The following is a 20,137-nucleotide window of genomic DNA, read 5'->3' as shown; positions in this document are numbered from 1 at the left end:
CCCAACAACTGATTCTTGACTGCTGCTGTCGTACTCTGGTCGTAAATCAAGGGAAAGTGTTGGCTACAGTGCTACTCCCATTGGCCAGCTGATGATTGCATTCGAGCCGCCAGTTATTGTTGAGTCAGGATAACCTGGAAAATCAACCTATTGAAATGCACACCAGTGATAAATGATAGGCTAGGTGTACGTCAGTTTCATATTCAGAAGTCGTGTGGTAATTCTACTGTGGTCTAATACTCAAGAGCAGGCTTTCCAATGGTGAAATGACACAGCTAGCCATTTAGCCAATGCTACGCTAGGTCATAGGTTTTGCTGTTTTGTCAACGCTATCAAAGATAACTGTAGTGATATGATCAGAATATCTACGCACCGACATATCTAGGAACATATAGAAACTGCATTGTTCTCAGACGGAGGATGCATTTGGCAGATTTCATTGCCGGCTCCGTTGGAGGTAACGTAATGCACTGTACCCTATAGCCTAATGTTTAAACTTACATTGCATAGTTATAGCGTTGGTATAACATTGTTGAAGGTCACACGACTGCCGAAACATGCCTTTTAAGCGTCAAGCACTTGTCATGTTAGGACGATATATTTGTATACTACCATACTGTAAATGTTTTGTATATTCCATATTCATATGGTTTACTACATAAAAAAGCCATATTGGTTTACACAGTGTTTTCTGTTTAGGGGCCTTTGGGGTAGCTGTGGGCTATCCATTGGATACGGTGAAGGTAGAGAGTACAACTCCATATGATTAAGTAAGTGTTTAGTGGAAATAATCAGGTTTTGACCTTGATATACTGTTTGATTTGTAGGTGAGAGTGCAGACACAACAGAGATTCACAGGTGTCTGGCATTGTATCCTGTCCACCTGTAAAGAAGAAGGGGTAGGTTCTTAGGGGTCATAAGTCATCTTGACATGCAATTTCCGTTGGCACCTTCTGACCCCAGCTCTTTGACCCAACAGATCAGGGGCTTTTACAAAGGCATGTCTATGCCTGTTACCACGGTGTCCGTGAGCTCCTCGGTGGTTTTTGGTGTCTACAGAAACGTTCTACAGTGCCTGTGTCAGCTGCGATATGGCAGTCAAGAGGCACCCCCGGCCAAACTCGACATCTTCCTGTCTGGGCTGGCCGGTGGCGTTGCTCAGGTAACGCTCCTGATAGGTTACTTGACTTTTTAACTTACACAGGTATTGCGGTGGTCGTAGAAAACAGGTAACATAATTGTCATCATGTCATGTTAAATGAACTGACTTGGCCAGACAGGAGATCCCTATTTGAATAATGGCTCCTGAAGATCTGCCCTGCCCTGTTATCTGTTTCACACTTGGCCAATGTCTCATTCTTTTCAGTGCTAGACTGAAGATCTGTCAAGTTAATCCAGTTTTACAGAGTCTTTGGTAATAATTTGTCTTTTTTAGGTATCAGTGATGGCTCCAGCTGACATCGTAAAAGTACGACTTCAGTGTCAGACAGAACCATACAAGGTCACAGACAAACAATACAAGCCCAAGTACCGTGGACCCATTCACTGCCTTTTCACCATTGCCCGTGAGGAAGGTGTATTGGGGCTCTACAAAGGAGCTGGAGCTCTGGCTCTACGTGATGGGCCTTCCTTCGCCACCTATTTCCTCACCTACAACACAATCTGTGGTTGGTTGACTCCTGAGAATCAGAGCCAACCAGGTGAGGCCACCCAGACTAAAGGATCTTTCACACCAATAATGATTACGACTTAGAAAAGTGTCGTTCTAGCTACCGTAATTTCCCTACTATTAGCCGAGGTTTGTACATTGGTTTTGGAAAATTTATTCAGCTCTGAGTTTAACACACGGGGGCAGTTAATATGGTATTAATATGGTTTTGTTTTTTTAACTTGCATAAAACACTGTTGTGCGATTTATACACAATGCGGCTAATATGCAGAAAATTACTGTAATATGAATGACAACGTCCACACATAAACTATAACAATAATGGTATGGAGAACGATATAGTTGGGGATCACTTTCAGAGCGATTTTGAGAACGATAAAAAGCTAATAGCCAATCGAAATCTATACAATTTTAGCCAACACATTCATCAACACAAGGAGAGACTTTCCTTAGCATTGGTCCGTTTGAACACTTTTATTCTTATAGTCAGGGCTTCCCTGCAATGTGTTTTGTTTGTTTTTGTTAGAGTGGAAGGTGGTGCTGTTTGCTGGCGGGGTATCAGGGATGTGTGGCTGGTGCTTTGGGACCCCGATGGACGTGATCAAGGCTCGTCTGCAGATGGACGGCATGGGAGAGAGGAGATACAGAGGCTTTTTCCACTGCATCACGGTTAGCCTTCGTACCGAGGGACCAGGGGTCCTCTTCAAAGGCCTTGGGCTCAACTGTATACGTGCCTTCCCTGTGAACATGTCGGTGTTTGGTATGTATGAGCTGGTGGTGCACTTCTTACGCCCAGTCTCTTAAAATGGCAGCATCTTTAGGTGTAGTGTCAGGAAGTAATAGTCCACTAGGTATTTGGCTCTGCATATGCACTGCAGCAGATTACTAGCCAATTTTACTTTCAAGACTTCCTTCCTGCCTCGAAGAATGAACTGTTTGGCAATTCCAAGAAGGTGATACAAAATAATGGACCTGGACTACCTCTCACCTTTATGTGCCTATAGTGGATATGGATGCACCGATATATATCGGCCAATATTGGTATCTTCCAATATCAGCCTTGTAGACTGATATCAGCTATTGGCAAATTTAAATGACATTTACTTATTGCAGTGCCTGATGTTTTTATCTGTTATGTTGCATAAATTCTGCAGTAGGCAAATGTTATGCTAAGGCCTGAAAGACTTGAAAATGGTTGTTCTTTTTTTAAATACCGGTAAATATTTTTGTTTCCACTCTGCTGAAGGGTATAAACAACAAAAAAAACTAAGTAAACAAACAAAGAAAAAAATATCGGTATTGGTATTGGATCTTGGGCAAATTGTTATTTTATACATCGGTATCAATATTGGCCCAGAATTTCACAGTTGGTGTGTCCCTAGTAGTGGAGACTTTGCAGTGACTACCTCATCATACAATTTCACATTTTTCTTATTTTGTTTTAATATATAGAAAAGAAAGGATTAATAAAGTTCTCATTTTAAGTTTATTTAACATGATTTCATTCACTGTGATTTTGAATGCTCTGACACATCATTGTATCATGTTTTATTAGTCTGCCTGCTGATGTTTGATGACCTCAGTGTGCTGCTATATCATTATCATTCATACTTGATGTAACAGGAATATATCTTGAACTGTACTTTAATTTAATTGCAGAATGGTCCTCTATACTGCACTGCAATGGTTCTCAACTAGTATGCCGTGAGGCAACACAGATTCTTAAAGAAGCACTATGCAGGTCTGGTTATTCCTTCGCTGTTTCTGTGTTTTCGCCGGATTTGGGGTCGCTACACACTACACAGCTCCCTCTGCAGCTTCGGTAGCAAGTGACTGCTACGCTAAACCCCCACTAACTAGCGAGCTAGCCATCAAAAAAACAAGCTAAACACATACAGGGCTCACAATAAAACGGTCGAGCAAACACATTGTTAAAGAGACTATCAAACATCATTACAAAGACAAAGTTCACCAAGGGTAGGCTACTTACAATTTCAACAGCAACAAAGCCATGTTGGCGTCCGTTTTGCAGTCTTCAGAGTCTTTCACTTGACGCCATTCCTCAAAAGCTCGCCCTATGTTCACTCGAAACTAAAATCTGACTGCATTTTCGAGGCGCGATTGGATACTTCTGCTGAGTCACATCCGGATTTACCCGGACCGGGTCCAGAAAGTTGCATATTCAGTTTTTCCGCGGAGAAGCTAAAAGGGGAGACAAAGCACCCACCAAACGACCCAGAAAGTGTTGTAGAATCATCAGAACGACTCTCAACTTGCATAATTAAGGTCATTTTTGCTAAAATTGTTGCATAGTGCTTCTTTAATTTAAAACGGTTTTAGGCAGACAGACGTTTGTACGTTTTTAAAATCAGGTCTTTTGTAATAATAATCATAATCATATTATACTTTGAGGGGTACATGCGGCCCCTCCTCATATTCAGCAATGCTCAAAATGTCCCCCCAGTGTCAAGACATAAATTGTTATGGTACAGTTGTATTGCTCACTGTTGTCCAAAATAACCACTTGTAATCACAAACTGGAAAATGGTATGGCAATTGGTTAAATGGTTTAGGGGCAGCCGTGGCCTACTGGTTAGGGCTTCGGGCTTGTAACCGAAGGGTTGCCGGTGTGATCCCTGACCAGTAGGAACAGCTGAAGTGCCCTTGAGCAAGGCACCTAACCCCTCACTGCTTCCCGAGTGCCGCTGTATGGGCAGCCGTGGCCCACTGGTTAGCACTCTGGACTTGTAACCGGAGGGTTGCCGGTTCGAGCCCCGACCAGTGGGCCGCGGCTGAAGTGCCCTTGAGCAAGGCACCTAACCCCTCACTGCTCCCCCTCGCCGCCCGTTGTAGCAGGCAGCTCACTGCGCCGGGATTAGTGTGTGCTTCACCTCACTGTGTGTACACTGTGTGCTGTTTGTGTTTCACTAATTCACGGATTGGGTTAAATGCAGAGACCAAATTTCCCTCACAGGATCAAAAAAGTATATATACTTATATACTTACTGTAGCAAGGCAGCTCACTGCTCCGGGTTAGTGTGTGCTTTATCTCACTATGTGCACTAATTCACAGGTGGGGTAAAAGCAGAGACCAAATTCCGTGTATATACAAGTATACTTGGCCTATAAACCTGATTTACGTTTTTACATTTACATTTTACATAACTGACAGAGAAAAGGAGTGCAGAGGTGAGATGAGGTTAGTTAAGGGAAGAAACCTGATTATAGAGAACTGCTGAGAAAACACTGGCTTGCCCTACACAGTAATCCTCTCTCTCGAGCCATCGCTTGTAGTAGTAGAATACCATGGAACAATGAAATACCAATTTTAAAAAAATAGATGTACAGATTGGTTAATATTACCATTAAATTATGCACTGCCTCTGCCATTCACCAGTGCTCTTTATAAGTTGAACCAAGTGGTACATAATTATAATAGAATGGCAGGAGCTGATCTCTGTTTAATTTTATGATGTGAAGCTATGTTGCAATGGATAGATTTAGCAGAGTAAAGACTCTCAACTTTGGCACCACCCTTTCCCTTGATGAACAATGGAATAAAATCTGTCCCGACCCTGAATAATGTCGTAAACTGTCTCTCTCTTGTGCTCTGCTCATGAACACTTGTATGTATACAAAATATGGTTCCAGGAAGGTCTTGGTTTTATTCCATTTGAACTGTCATGGTTAATCCTGTCATTTTATTAGGTTACACAGATTTCGCTTTGGGATTTCTTTCACCAGTGGATAAACTAGCTTTAAGTGATCTTGTTTGAACTGTTGGTGCCATATTTCCCCAACCAATCCACCTGTGTTTTTGGTCATTTTCCTTTTGTGAAGATATATTTAAAGGATGTATGTAAAAGGGATTTACCAAATAAATATATAATTAAACCTAATGTTACATATTTTTAAAACATATTTCAAACTGTCAAATAAAAACTCAAGTAAAGGATGGACACATTTGATCTATATTTATTGAATGTATCATGTTCATGTGCAATGGTCTTCTGATCCAAAGACAATTTCTTGCTAAAATTCCTGGATATACACTGCACAAGATAACTGTTAAGAAACATTAAGGTGTGTGTGCCTTCAAGTCTTGTTATGTTTTTGTAAGCACATTTAAAAGCTCTTTATGTGATGTAACTGAAGACAACGTGTACCACAAGCAAGTACAGCATTAAGACACTGCTAACTCCCCCTCTCTTTCTGTAGTCAGTCACTGTCTACACATATTAGTAGTTGAAGTCTAACTTTCGTGGCGTCATGAACTGTTTGACCATGTCCTCTGTGACCTGCTTGCGTTTCTCTTGATGTTCTGCAATTATTGGTTGGAGGGTTTCAATCAGCATTTTCTTCAGTTCTCCTGTCAACAAGGCACCACTGGAATAATCCTAGAAAAAGTAAACAAATGAATCACAGAGTGTCAGCAACACATTCCAAGAGACCAAAATAATATTGTGGGCTGTCCTTTTCAAAAGAGATTGATCCAAGACAAAACCAGTGACATTTCTGTCACTGATTCAGTAACTGTTTACCTTGCTGCCAGCTACAAAAGCAAACAAAAAAAGCCCATCACGGATTGTGTGAGAAGCCTCCATATAAGGCTGGAGTTCATTTGTTTATGTGTTTGGCAGACGCTTTTGTCTAATGCGACCTACAGAATATAAACACTACATTATTGGTTAAAAATAGTTTAAATAAAGTCAAAAAGCCTACATTAAGCATAATAATAGAACAAAATAATAATAACAATATGAAATATCAACAATGAAAATCACGAGTTTTTAAATGAACAAAAAACATAAACATATAAACCACAACTCTGTAAGAGAAATTATTTAAAGTGTAAGTTCAGTGTAAATTGACCCATAGTCCTGTTGTGTAAGCTCATCACATGCAGCCCATTGGAAAAAGACTGAGATAGTTTGGGACAGCATACAGTGTAGGCCAAGTTATGGACAGGCAGCTTAAAGCAGTGTTTTTCAACCACTGTGCCGGGTCACACTAGTGTGTCGTGAGAGATCATCAGGTGTGCCGCAAGAAAAATTACCCAAATGTCACTCACTGGTCCAGAAAAGCAACTGTTGCATCAAAGAATTTATAACCACATGCTCTTATTGATTGTATGATTGCACTATTTGTGGTATGCAGGCATTGTACAACGGGGGCCCCATATCCAGTATTCACAGAATCACATATCCAGTTCATAACAACAATTAAATTAGATATAGTCACCTACAAATGAAACAGAGGGCGCTTGTTTTATTGAGTAGGTCTTGCATAGAAGCCATAATAAGGCCATATCTGTGTATTATTTGAAATTTTAGGCTATGGTATGTTTATTTTTTCTTCACACAGGATGTTAGTGTGCCGTGGAACATTTTAAGTGTCAAAAGTGTGCCGTGGCACAAAAAAGGTTGAAAAACACTGGCTTAAAGCAGACCCATGGGGCAGTGGGGAGTTACTTTCAGTTTCAATATTTTGATGCCCCCATGGGTCTGCTTTAAGCTGCCTATCCATAACTTGGCCTATGTTGTCCCAAATTGTCTCATTCTTTTTCCGATGGGCTGCATGTGGTGAGCTTATACAACAGGGCTATGGGTCAATTTACACTGAACTTACACTTTAAGTGCAAGGTGTCAGATGAGTGTTTAAACATTTCTTGAAAGTCCCAAAGCCATCACTAGAACAAAGAGCATTAGGTAAATCATTCCATCAACGAAAAAAAAGAGTCTTCACTGTGTCTTAGTGTAAGCCGACATGGCAGACGCTCATCAGAGGACTGTGATGAACGCGAGGGGATGTAGGGCTGGACCATGATATTGAAATAACAAGGCGCAGATCCAGTAAGGAACTCATAGGAATCAGGCTTCCAAGAATGCCAAGAAAAGAGTATGTGAACTAGCTGAATCACACAACTTCCTCCCCTCTATAGTTCTATTTTGAAGTACCTATTGAGTATTTAGTAACTATTTACTATTTTGGAAGTTTAAAAAAAAAAAAAAAAGCTGTGTGGTGACACTCACCTGTCGTATTTTTTCAAGCTGTTCGTCGTCCTCCAGGAAAAATGTGAGATACATGAATGATACGTCCACCTCAGTGTTGCCACCGTACTTTCTGTGCTCCTCAATGGTGTCCTTGCCTCCAGAGAAAGCATACTTGTTCACCTGTGAGAGACATTGTGTTTTACTGGATTCATTGACCTTTTCAGATAATGTCTGGAAAAGCAGGATCAAATCAGACAAGACTAAGTGCTCAAGTGAAAACAAAGTACATGTTCACCTTTGTTGGGTACCATGCACTCTTAACACTTGGGTACAGTTTGAACACCTCTGTCATATCTGTGCACCCAGTATAAATAAATACCCAGCCCTTGGTCAAGTTCACAAGTGATGCATCTCAGATGCAGTTTGCACTCAGCAGTGGAAGCCCAGTGTTTCCCCTAGAAATTTTTCCAGCAGCAGTGCTGTTGATCATTAAATGGTGACTTCTGGTGGATTTTGTCGAAAGAAATTGACAGATTGAGTTACAAATTATGACATAACCATCAACACAAGCATTTACAAAGCATGATTATTGTAGTACTTGAACAGGATTATTCATGTTTTTCTTTCACCTTTTTCATTTACATTATTAGTAATTATTACTTACATTATTATTAGAAATTGAAATGAAACAAAATGAAATGGCACAACACACACAACAGAAAAGTATTATTTACAATTAATTACAAAAAATAAAGCTTAATCACAGGCCACTGTACAAACTATTACTATTTAGAATGTAGAGTGCTGTGCATAAGTTAAGACATTTATTTATATAATAACATTTATTTATTTACCATACATGATACTTTCAAAAATAATCGATTTGTATTCCTCCTTTTAGTCAATTTTAGCATGGGTGTCTTAATTTTGCACAGCACTGTATAAACTATATAGACTTCCCTTTCATGTCATTACACTGTATTGGTGCTGTGCAGGTCAAATTGAGTGCCGTGACGGCCCGTGAGGCTTGCTTGATTCTCATGGTTTTAAGCTAACTTAGTAGTAGCGTTGTTGTGCATCGTGCATAAGGATGTGTGGATGAAATTGAATTATGTTTTCCATGTCATTTGGTAAAATAAATGCTCAAAGCCTAACAACTCGAAGAAAAACTATATTGGATTATAGGCGATAAGTGTTTTGTATCATTTCTAAGATTTTTGTAAGCTCTACAGGAATTACAAACTATCTCCAGATGTAAATGGTTGTGTATCCTATTACTCAAATTCAATTACAGTTTTTTCATTGCAAAACATTGTAGTTCTCTTGCAAAAGCTAACACACCTTGCTTAACTCTTCACACCTTCGTAAAAATTATGTTTTCGTATCAAACAGTAAAAACAAGCCATCACAATAATAAGCACACAATGTGGCAACTACACACTGATGGTCTGAATAAAAAACACATCTGGCTTTTGCTTTCTCTGTGCACAAGGTAGACTATGTCAGTTTGAGGTCATACTTTTGTCAGAGTTCTGTAAACATACAGGGATCCAAACTTCAAGTATTGGTGTTTATTTACACACATCAAAACAAACACAAGTGTGTTCACAAGTCAAAACACAAAATAGCAATTTCACTGAGACAAAACGAATCAGTCTACATCGGGTCGTCTCTTTCAAAATTCCGTCTACATCACATGCAATGTCCTAGTCCAAGGCACCGGGAAATATATATTCTGGAATGACGTATCCAGGCCTGACATGACAATATCTCCACATGTAGACTGTTTTTTTTGTCTGTAAAAGGGCTATTTCTTTCTCTTCTCACTCTTCCTGGCCCTCCATTGTACCCATTGTACATTACCTGTGGGTTATTTAGGCTGATTGCAAAGTGAACTAATTATCTAAAACAGTTTTCACATGAGAAAGTGTGCCAGAGAGTTGGCAAAATAGTGTAAATAATAGCCATACATGTGTATGATTTGCCAGGAGTGTGTTGATCATTTGGAAATTGAGTGTAAAGCAGTGAGTTGTGTTTACAGTTCTGCAAAAAGAGTGCTGTGCAGTGAATTGTGCCTATAGTTGTGCAAAGTGTGTGTTACAAAATTGCAAACTGAGTGCAAAGCAATGTTTGTGATTTTAGTTTTGCGAACTCAGTGAGTGGTTTTGCTATAAATATTAATAGTTTTAGAAATTGTGCTATACGCATTCAGAAAAAACTGTAAACCCACCAATAGGCTAGACCTTAGTTTCACAGCCTAGCTACTGTATGTTAGCAACACAGGGCTTGAAAGCATTGACTGTATAACAAACAAAAACGAAACAATGCGTGGAATTTATCTGGGAATAGGCTACTGAAGGTAGGGGCGAGCTACCTCGCTGGCGTGCTTAATTTGGTTCCTTGGTTAACATAATGTAGGCTACGTTTTGTTTTGCACAAAATTGCATCTGCTAATAAACTTAAACATAAACACAAACAACGTGATCTCCTTTGGAATCCCTGACTGCGCCTTCAACTTTAGCCTACTATTATTTGTTGACATCAAACCTGAATGAACAGCAGCTGTTCCTTAAGTTCACTTGCGTTTTCTTTTTTTCTTTTTCAATTAGGCAACTTTTTTGCAGTGGCGCTTGAATTCCAGGAGCGGCGCTACGCCGCTGCTGAATACATTGTAGGGGAAACACTGGAAGCCCCATACCTTGTTTTTGATCTGCTTGGGGGTGTCTGTGAGGAAGATGGAGGAGGTGGCGTCGCTGGCGCTCATCTTGGTCTGTGCTCCCTGCAGGGCAGGGAAGAAGGTGGAGTGGAGCAGCGCTGGTTTGGGGTAGCCGATACGGGGAGCCACGTCTCTGGTCATCCTGAAGTAAGGATCCTGGAGAGAGAACGGGAGAAAGCCATTTAAGGGTTGTCAAAGCTTCACACTGCAAGCAGGACACAACAGAAGAAGGAATTTAAAAGGCACAGTTGGTTATAAAGCTGATTTAAGATGGATATCTATAGTTATGTATACAGATTTGTATTTGAAAGTAAACGGGAACTTTCTTTTAGAAAATACATTTAAAAAGCTCTGCTTATCTACAATAGTGCAAAAAATATATCAAAACATTCTAGCACAAGACAATATAGTACATTACAGAAAGTTGATGTGAAAGTACAAGGACTGTTTTCAGATGAAACAAAATGAAACTTTCTCAGTAGTTTTCGCCTTTCTCTTGTGCAATAGAAAAACACTGCACCGAAACCTATTTCTAGGTCAACTATGTATGTGGTTGACACAATGTGTGGTGTACAACATGGTCAGACACTGAATGTGTTCTAGTGTACACATTTACCTTGAGAAAAACAATATTTTCAAAGAATGTGTTGTCAACCAGATACGTTACTGGGACACCACAGCAAGTGCATAACCATTGTGGGATCTTTCCTCTGTCAGTGGTTCATCAATACTCAGGTGTACAGATTCTATATACCGTACATGTTTAGTATGGTAAAGCATATATAGTATATAATTAAATAGTTGTAGTTTGGTCTTAAGAGCATGCACACTTGACCCAATCAGAGTAGCCAAACCCAAATGTCAGACTGGAGTGCTGGAATCCAAACTGAGCTGGTGGAGGTGTCATGGTGAGAAAGAGAGGGTGGTGATAACGTCAGACCTGATCAATGGCACAGGGGATGAGGCATGTCACATCCTTCCTGTCGTTGAAGATCTGGGGGAAAGAGTTGCTGAAGGAGGGTGCTGCCTGAATCGCTGGGAAGCTTATCTTGCCTGGGACATGTCAGGAAAAGTGTAGTTCAGACAAGGGTGGGCTCTTCAATATTTCACAGAATATGGATGTGACAATAGATAATGGTATAATGTATTACACATTGTTATATTTGTCTGTGTGTGTGTGATATCTATGTTAGTGTCATCGAAGAATATTTTACAGAACAACTTTGACATATAAAAATATGACATAAGAAAATATTCCATACATGAATCATAAACTAACCAATGCAGTCACTGTCAGTGAAACCAAAGATTCCCTTTACTTGGTTAAAGGTAACATGTTTCTGGATCTTCACCACATTTCTGTAGAAGGACGGACTGCTTCTGCAAAGTGAAACAAGCATTGCCATGTAAGTCAAACACAATTTCTAAAATAATAGGACATCACAGTTTTTTGTAAAATGACAATGATTTTGGGAAGGCGTTACTGTTTCTGTGTTTTGCATTAGGGTTGGCTTTCAACAGCTGAAGCTTCAAAAGCAGAAGCTGTGACAAATGTGTGGAAATATAACCAAGTCATTACTATGGAGTAACTCATCCTGTCTTGAGGGTTTGAGCACCTCTTGGTGGCAATGCTTATTATTACATAATGATTCAATTTAGCTGGACAGCAGTTCATTGCAAAGCTGTTGCATATGTACAAGCAACCTCAAGCCTCATGGCCTTTAAATACAAAATCAACATATATAACCTGTGGGTAGCCTAGAAATCTAGACGCACCCTAGCCAGGCTAACCTGTGGGTTGAATTGTATTAAGATTCACATACCGTATTTTCCGGACTATAAGTAGCACTTTTTTGCATAGTTTGGCTGCTCCTGCGACTTATAGTCAGGTGCGACTTATATATGAAAAAAATTATATAATTGAACATGTTTTTAAATGTTAATTTATATTAACTGACATGAACCCTACATGAAACATTATCGTCTCTACAGCCTTGAGAGAGCGCTCTCAAATGCACAAGTCGTGAAACACATGTGCATACTTAAATCCTCAAATTATGGCCGGGATTCTATTTAGCTGGGCCTCAGATTTGGACCAATAAAAGCCAGTATAATTTTTTCAATTTAACTCATAAAAGAGCTCTTCTTAATAATTTATATTGTTGGTTGGTTTAATATTGTTGCCAACAAAGTCATCATCCTACACCATGAGTCTCCAACACTTTGCTCTCAAGCTACCAGTCGCACGCAGCCCCAGGTTAACCTACATTTAAACACAATTGTTGCTGCCAGGCATCAGCCAACGAATTTTATAAAAAAGTAAATCATGCATAATTCTTAGACCTCTTTGGCTATACGGAATTAGGTTTCCCTTGCAGCACAGCACATGTTCCATGAATGAATGAATGAATGAATGAAAGCGGATGCCTTATCTCGCAATAAGCGGATGGACATCCGACACTCTTTCATACATGAAACTTAATAGCGAACCATTGCCATTGATAGCCTACCGGTATGCTGCTCCAAACGAAAAGTATAGGCCTATGTCTCACAGTAAAACGCAAGAAATAAAAGCCTAGCTGACTCAAATAGGCTACAAGCCATGGTCCAAATAAAGGTGCTGTGCCCAGCCATAAATTCAGGATTCACGTAGTCTGTCCCCTAAACATTCCTCACCCGTTATCTAGACATGCATGAAAACATTTGAAAACAAAACTCACTGCCATGTAATATTTGATCGCTGTTTTGCTACTAATTATCTTTCACGTGAATACGCACAGAAAGTGAAAGTAGGCCTACTATGCGCTCCGTGTCTGTAGCTGTCTGTTCACGTCCGCAATCGATTATAACATTCCTCAAATGGAGAACACATCCATGTTCTCTCGCGTTATATTATAGGCAGTCATGCTTCTGTGTTTGCGGTTCCTGATCGCTAAACGTTTGTTTTCCTTTCCTCAGGAAAGAGTTGGTCCGCATTCAGGCCGCTCCATTATTAGATTAACGTCAGACAGCGCTGTAAAATGTGTGGGAATTTCTTGCATTATGATGGCTAGCGTTGCGGGACTTTTATTAGTATGCTCAATACTTAGTAATAATTTATGCGCAATCCCGCGCTGGAATGTAGGCCCTGGATTTAAATGCGCATCTTTTTTCTCTCGCTCTCTCGGCGAGCATTTGTTCTGCTGCCAGCTTGTGCCAATAGCCTATATCATCCAAAATGCTTGATTGCATTGCATTCTCCACATTTTTAGCTAAAATTTCATGTACCATGTGTACCACATCAGCATTTTTGTTCAGTGAATCTTTTGTAAATTGCTTTACAATAGCGTCGGGCACTTGTCACTATTCACTCCTTAGTCTTCAACATTCCCTGTAGAATTCCAAATATTTTTGGCCTCAATGTGTCCAGTTACATAGTCTGTCTGTTCTTAGTCTTGGATTTTGTGAAATAAATATCTAAATAGGCTATCACCTGCTTGCTGCAGCTTCGGTCTGCACGTCCTTTTAAAACCGCATATTTTTCTCTCCCAAGCATTAAATCTGCTGCCGGCTTGTCTCTCCACGTCGTCCAAAATGCTTGATTGCATTGCATTCTCCACATTTTTAGCAAAAATTTCATGTACCATATAAGCATTTTTGTTCAGTGAATCTTTTGTAAATTGCTTTACAATTACCGTCGGGCCTATAGGCCTATTACCTGGCTTGCCTCAGCTTTGGTCACGTCCTTTTAAAACCGTCTTTTTCTCTCTCGTGAGCATTTAATCTGCTGCCAGCTTGTGACTCCACATCGCCCAAAATGCTTGATTACATTGTATTCTCCACATTTTAGATACATTTTGGTGTACCACATGGTATTTTCTTTCAGTGAATCTTTTGCTTTGCAATTACCTTCCTGCCCTCCTCTTGGCTGCCTTCACTCCTTTGTCTTCATTAACATTAATCTTTTTGGCCTCAATAATCCAGTTACATAGTCTCTGTTTTTGGTTTTGGATTTTGTGAAATACATTTATAAATAAATGCGACTTATATATGTTTTTTCCTGTTCATGATGCATTTTTTGACTAATGCGACTTATACTCAGGAGCGACTTATAGTCTGGAAAATGCAGTATATATAGAGTTTCGTCAAGAACTAGAGAGATAAGACATTTTTTTTTTTTACATTTTCAGTAGGTGGTTCATCCCAGCTCACCAAACTCCATAGCCACTGGCTTGAGCAACTAGTGAGAATGGCAGGTTTGTATGTCCTTCACATCACCGTCATCATGATACATTTGAAGGTGATAGCAAAACTAATTATACATTACTAGCCTATAAAAGCATACATCAGAAAGGTGGATTTAAAAACATACCTCAGAAATAGCTACCTGTCAAACATAACTCTTGATTTAAATAACATTAAATTGCAACAAAATGTATTCCACATTCCTTTCTGAAATGTAATGCCGTCGTTAGATTTACCCAATGTAATCTAGGTCAGAGAAGATGAACGTCTTATTGACGTCAAATCCACAGGCAATGATGTCTTTGGCGTTCTCCACAGCAAAGTGGTGGCAATCCTCAAGTGTCAGGTCTTTCCAGAGGTACTTCTCATCATCCGTCATCTGGATGACCAGCGGGATGTCAAACACATCCTGCAACCACCTGTACAACAGTCCCATACTGATTACATGGCATCACATTCAAACACTCACACATACTGTTAGGTCAATATGTATTTGGACAGACACACCATTGTTGTTGTAATTTTGCCTCTGTACACCACCAGAATGGATCTAATATGAAGCAATTTTCTTCCTGCCTACATTTCTGCTGAGTCTACCCTTTCAGCACCTCGGTTATTTTGTTTCAGATCCATTGTGGTGGTGTACCAAGGCAAAACTATAAATATTGTGTCAATGTCCAAATACTTATGGACCCAACTGTAAATAAACACTTCCACAGTTCGTAAAAGGGATTTTAGTTTCTTGACAACACAAAAACAAGTAGAGTCTGAAGGAGTAGCTGCTCTTAAAGACCTCTGATGCTTTTTAGTCACAAGTCAAATGTTGAGGTGAGACAATTTAGCTCAAGAAAATACAACACCACGTAGTGACAGAATAAGATCTTACTTTGTGAAAATGAAGGGGATTAGATGACCGACATGCATGGCTTCAGATGAAGGACCACGCCCCGTGTACAGGTAAAATGACTTCTTATTCTCGTATGCATCCAATACCTGATGCATGTCTCTGGAAGAGAAGCAGCCAACCTTATAAGGGACAGAGACAGACCCGCTTGGTATGTAAATTGAACAGCTTGTGACCAAACTCCAACCTGTGAGAAAAGAAGATTCCTCTGCGCAGAAAGTGATGTGCCCTCTGTCCTGACACTTTCTCTATTCTGTCCACAAGCTCCTGGTCAATCTTACTGCTGCCAAATCTCACTAAAAAACAAATGATAAAACACATCCTTCAACATTTAGTCTATGGCGAAAAGACAGAGATTAATTTTCAAATTAAGTTTTCAAAACATTGCAATGCTTTCATATGAACATTTACACCAAAATGACACTGAAGCATTCAAATATTCATAAATATCAAAAGCAGACACTGATTTTATCAATTAAATGACAATCACAGACAATTAAATGACAATCACAGACAGAGACAAAATGGGAAAGCAGTGTAGATCTGTCATTGTTTGTAGCTATTGTGTTGTCTTTGTTCCTGTTTGACGTCCTCAAACTACGGTATGTCTCTTGTCCTATTTGCTTTGTTGATATGATTAGTGACATGTATGTAGTGTGAGGTCACATTTGTCCTTTATGTGCTACAGAACAGAAACCTGCTGTAAACCAGTCAGGCATGTTTCAACAGTAATAACATTGTTACGTTTTATCCTTTCCTATATAATAAATGAAATTAAATGAATTATGAAGTACAGACTGAAAAAAAACATAAGTCTACTGTTTCATTGAAAAATCATTCTGGGTACAATATCCTTACCAATGAGCTTGTCATAGTCCACTCCTTTGGCACTACTTGTGGACACAGACCAAGGGTTCACCAAATCATCTCCTTCATCAGACGCTGGTCCATTATCAGACGGAACCGTAGTGTCACTAGGTGGACAACCGGCTTTATAGTCCTCACCCGTTAATTTCTTGTAATCAACTTTCAGTTTCAGTAGCAACTTCACAGCTGTCTCAATATCAGCCTGTACATGCAAGAGATTTTTCATTCATCCATTTCTATGCATTGAATAAATAATTCAGTAGTAACAGCTGTGTCAATATTAACATCTGATAATATCAATGTATTAATATCAACATCTGTACAACAGATATTTTATTCTTCGATGCAAGGCCGTAGCCATGGAGTGCATAGTGGGTGAAATTAGTTCCTACCATTCTATGTGATCATGTATTAATGCATTCAGAATAGCCTAAAGAGAGATGAGGGAAGGGGGGCATGATGTACCATTTGGGCAGTGATAATGGCATGGGGGTGAGTAAAGGAGCAAATCTAATTAAAAAGTGCCATAGCTTAGTCTAGGGTGCAGTTGTTTTGGTTTGAATACTAACTTGAAAACTAACCCCCAAAAAAAAAAGCAGATGTGGGTTGGTCATTACTCATATGAGTAATTTATCAGAAATAATGACCAACCCACATCTGCTTTTTTGTATGTCATAATTCCAGTAGTGTTTTATCGGAAATTATCTGTAATCAGTTCTTCAGATTATCTCACCTTCGCCTCCACCTCACATCCGTCAGTTAATGAACAATTTAACATACAATTTTCCGGTTTGAACAGTGAGTGATGCTACTGTAGAATAACATTTTACATGTGTCCCCTTCAAAGTGTACCTGTATGACAGCCTTGCTTTGATGTTCTAAATATCTTATTCACTCACCTTGTCAGCCTTTTCTGTTTTAAGGGCTCGGATTGTGTCGCCATGGGCGGACAGCTTTTCATATAGTTCCAATGGGGTCAAACCTACTGACCCATCACCTTCACAGTCTGTCATCTTCAACGTAGTAAACAACTATTAGAATATAAACCAGAAATGGAGTAAGATAACGGTATTTATTTGGGGTTACATGCAGAACCTTCGCATTATCTTCCCACGAAAGTTTCACGTTTAACAATTAAGAACAGGTTTCTAAGGCTACCATCAAATGTGGACCAGGTTATCAACGCGGTAGGATTATTTGTCCCAAATTATTTTCGTCTACCTTCATAGGCTACATTGTGTTCTGTTGAAGAGGAGAACAGAAGTAGTAGAAATGACTGAGACCAGATGGGAAAGCAGTGTAGATATGTCATTCCATATGTTGTGGTTTTCTAAGCTATAACTAATTTCTACCTTTACAAAGTTCAAGGCTTGTAAAATTAATTTTGTTCAATCTATGAATAAAATACCCTGATAGCGGTTGGGAACATGAGGAAAGAAATCATATCACATACCTCGGGTGATCTTACTCTCTTCAACTTGCATCAGCCCTCGCATGAAACAACCAGCCAAAAATGTTGCACCAGCTGGTTGAGTAGGTACATCATCTAAAAATCCCTAGTGCAACACTTACAGCGTCATTTGGTTCCGCTACGCAATTTCAGTCGGAAACATTTCGGCTTTTATTCATATATTCTTAACAAAGCGTAAAACGTAAATACATATCAGAATTAATATTTATTTCATCACCACTATCAAAACCTGGTATGCTGACATACAGTATAGATATTTGGCTTATTCGTCTTCGTGCAGCACTGCGCAGATCACGTCACGTTCAGTCAGATCAGTGCAGCGCTGCATGAAGTCGAATGGGCCTATTTTAAACCCGGACATACAGGCACATGAATTCAAATGGAAGTGGAATGGTTTTAACAGAGAACTCAGAGACTGGGGTTAGTGGTTAAAACAGTGGAATTTTCAACTTAAGACTACTGGTTTCTTTTACTGTAGGCTGTCCGATAGATGGTCATGGCGGAGGTTGAAGGCAGTCGTCTGCGTTGTGGCCTGTATTTTCGCCAAGATATCTAGCAATACGCTCTGGCTAATGCAATTAAATGTTGCAGTCTTTCTACCACTGTTGAAAAATAATGTGCCGTGGTTGTATACGCTATGAGGAAATTTCAGTGCATGAACAACAGCCAGGATGTGTGTGTTTTAGGCTTACATTTCATTATGTAGAAAGCAAGTGCTAGTTACTTGCTGTGGAGCATTTTGTTATGACGGTGATTTCTCCAGCAGGTGGCAGTGTTGTGATTGTTTGAGGAGGTAGACTTTGATAGACTCAACATTTCACACAGTAGTACACAAACACAACCAGACCATGGCCTCTTTGTCTCTAGTTGCGTATGAAGACTCGGGTTCAGATGAGGAATCTGCCACAAACAATGAGGGTGTCAGTTCCACTTTAAAATGTGACAGCGCAGTCGAGCAATTTCTTGGAAGACCTGGCAGCCCTGCAACTGGGGTTCCTAGGGATAGACAAAGTACCAATACAACTACCGTGGGACCCCTCTGCCAGTTTAAATCTTCTCCATGGGAACAACCACATTCAGTGGATTGCTGCAAGAAGGCGTTACAAATACCTCCTCATCCCTCACCAAAGAACTCTGCTTGTCCAAATCCAGTTAAGAGGCTGGCACCTTCCCCGGTGGGAGTAAGACCTTACATGCCAAAGAGACAGAGACTGGCCCCAACAGATGACGGGGTGATGATGCCAGGGCCAAGTGTCAGCAGTGGCCCTGTTGAGGTCACTGCCGCCGTCACCACCACCAGTCAGGCCTCTTGTGCCCAGATGCTCTCTGAGGTGTCTGACCGAGTGCGTCCTTTCTTGGGACAGAAAGTGGGCAGGATGGAGCTGCCTAGACGTGTCCTCTTGCAGCTCCAGGCTCACCAGGGGCCGGTCAACACGGTGCAGTGGTGCCCAGTGCCTCACACAAGCCATCTGCTCCTGTCTGCTTCAATGGACAGGACAGTCAAGGTAAGAAGTGTTTTTGCTGGCACTGAATGTGTGATCTCAGGAATGAAAGCTAGTTAGAGGATATGAACATTCAGCTTCAGAAAGTACTAGTAAGAATGACAGAAAAGGTACTTGCTTACTAGTAAAGCACTAGTAACTTATGTTACAAAATCCCCACTAATATATTTTAGCTATCTACATTGGCATAGAATTGCAAGTGTTTCTTCAAAGTTTCACATGCCCAAGGGCCTACATTTCCAGATGAATGTGATCATGGATGATAAACAAGAGCAGGCACTTGCTTTTTGCCGAGGCTCTTTGAGTCTGTGATAATGTCTTTGGGCCATCACGACTCCCCTAACCGAGCCTGAAACCCATTACTAGTGAAGCTATAGGGAGATCCCCTAATAACAAGAAACCATTTTGCATAATGCAAAACCCTCTTTGTTTAAAAAAAAAAAAAAAAAAAAAACAGCGCCGTGAATCTTGGAGAATCTATCTCAGGACTCAAGGGTCCTTCTTCCTGTGGAGCTGCAGCACCTCTGTCTCGACTCACCAGGAGGATTAGAGTCCACCCCTTTCCTTCGGAAAGGTTAAGTGACACAGGTGTGGAGCGACTAAACATTCTCATTCTGGGGGATATTATGTTTCCGAGCTGTCGGAGGCCTCCTGACAAGCACGGTATAATTAACAATTTAAATATTCATGAGGGGATTTGCCTCTCTCCGCGTAGGATTCGCACAAGGAGAGGCATGAGGCTGTGGCCAACAGCTGGTGATGAGCGACAGAGCAGGTGGTGGAGACTCATT

At 40.2% G+C, this 20,137-nt stretch overlaps 3 protein-coding genes across 7 annotated transcripts in view; 2 read left to right on the top strand and 1 right to left on the bottom strand.

Annotated features, from left to right (window-relative positions):
* The first annotated feature begins 78 nt into the window (after window positions 1–78).
* slc25a47b (solute carrier family 25 member 47b) lies at window positions 79–3,486 on the top strand. Of its 2 annotated transcripts, XM_048227880.1 has the most exons (6): window positions 79–457; window positions 700–743; window positions 828–899; window positions 980–1,162; window positions 1,436–1,700; window positions 2,196–3,486. In XM_048227880.1, the coding sequence occupies exons 1-6, from the start codon at window positions 421–423 to the stop codon at window positions 2,471–2,473; spliced, it is 879 nt and encodes a 292-aa protein (XP_048083837.1). In that variant the 5' UTR covers window positions 79–420; the 3' UTR covers window positions 2,474–3,486. The 2 variants fall into 2 exon arrangements, with proteins under 2 accessions (XP_048083837.1, XP_048083838.1); XM_048227881.1 differs by lacking the exons at window positions 79–457; window positions 828–899 and having other exon boundaries at window positions 700–770.
* Window positions 3,487–5,628: 2,142 nt separating this feature from the next.
* LOC125284600 (tryptophan--tRNA ligase, cytoplasmic) lies at window positions 5,629–17,922 on the bottom strand. Its single transcript, XM_048228604.1, has 11 exons — window positions 17,827–17,922; window positions 17,273–17,404; window positions 16,365–16,575; window positions 15,694–15,802; window positions 15,489–15,608; window positions 14,839–15,021; window positions 11,658–11,758; window positions 11,319–11,431; window positions 10,361–10,534; window positions 7,702–7,842; window positions 5,629–6,066 (listed from the first exon to the last, which is right to left on the bottom strand). Exons 2-11 carry the CDS (start codon window positions 17,384–17,386, stop codon window positions 5,908–5,910), a joined length of 1,425 nt encoding a protein of 474 aa, XP_048084561.1. The 5' UTR covers window positions 17,387–17,404; window positions 17,827–17,922; the 3' UTR covers window positions 5,629–5,907.
* Window positions 17,923–18,169: 247 nt separating this feature from the next.
* The window catches only part of wdr25 (WD repeat domain 25), a 40,808-nt gene continuing 38,840 nt past the window's right edge, over window positions 18,170–20,137 (top strand). For all 4 annotated transcript variants that reach the window (XR_007191822.1, XR_007191823.1, XM_048227647.1 and 1 more), the window contains exon 1: window positions 18,170–19,349. Coding sequence is in view for 2 of the 4 variants with exons in the window: in XM_048227647.1 (XP_048083604.1) it covers window positions 18,693–19,349 (657 nt within the window). In the remaining 2 variants the exon portion in view is untranslated. The remainder of the gene's footprint in view (window positions 19,350–20,137) is intronic.

This window comes from Alosa alosa, chromosome 19 (assembly GCF_017589495.1).
Source record: "Alosa alosa isolate M-15738 ecotype Scorff River chromosome 19, AALO_Geno_1.1, whole genome shotgun sequence".
Classification (NCBI taxonomy): domain Eukaryota; kingdom Metazoa; phylum Chordata; class Actinopteri; order Clupeiformes; family Clupeidae; genus Alosa; species Alosa alosa.
This window is presented reverse-complemented; position numbering and strand designations above follow the sequence as displayed.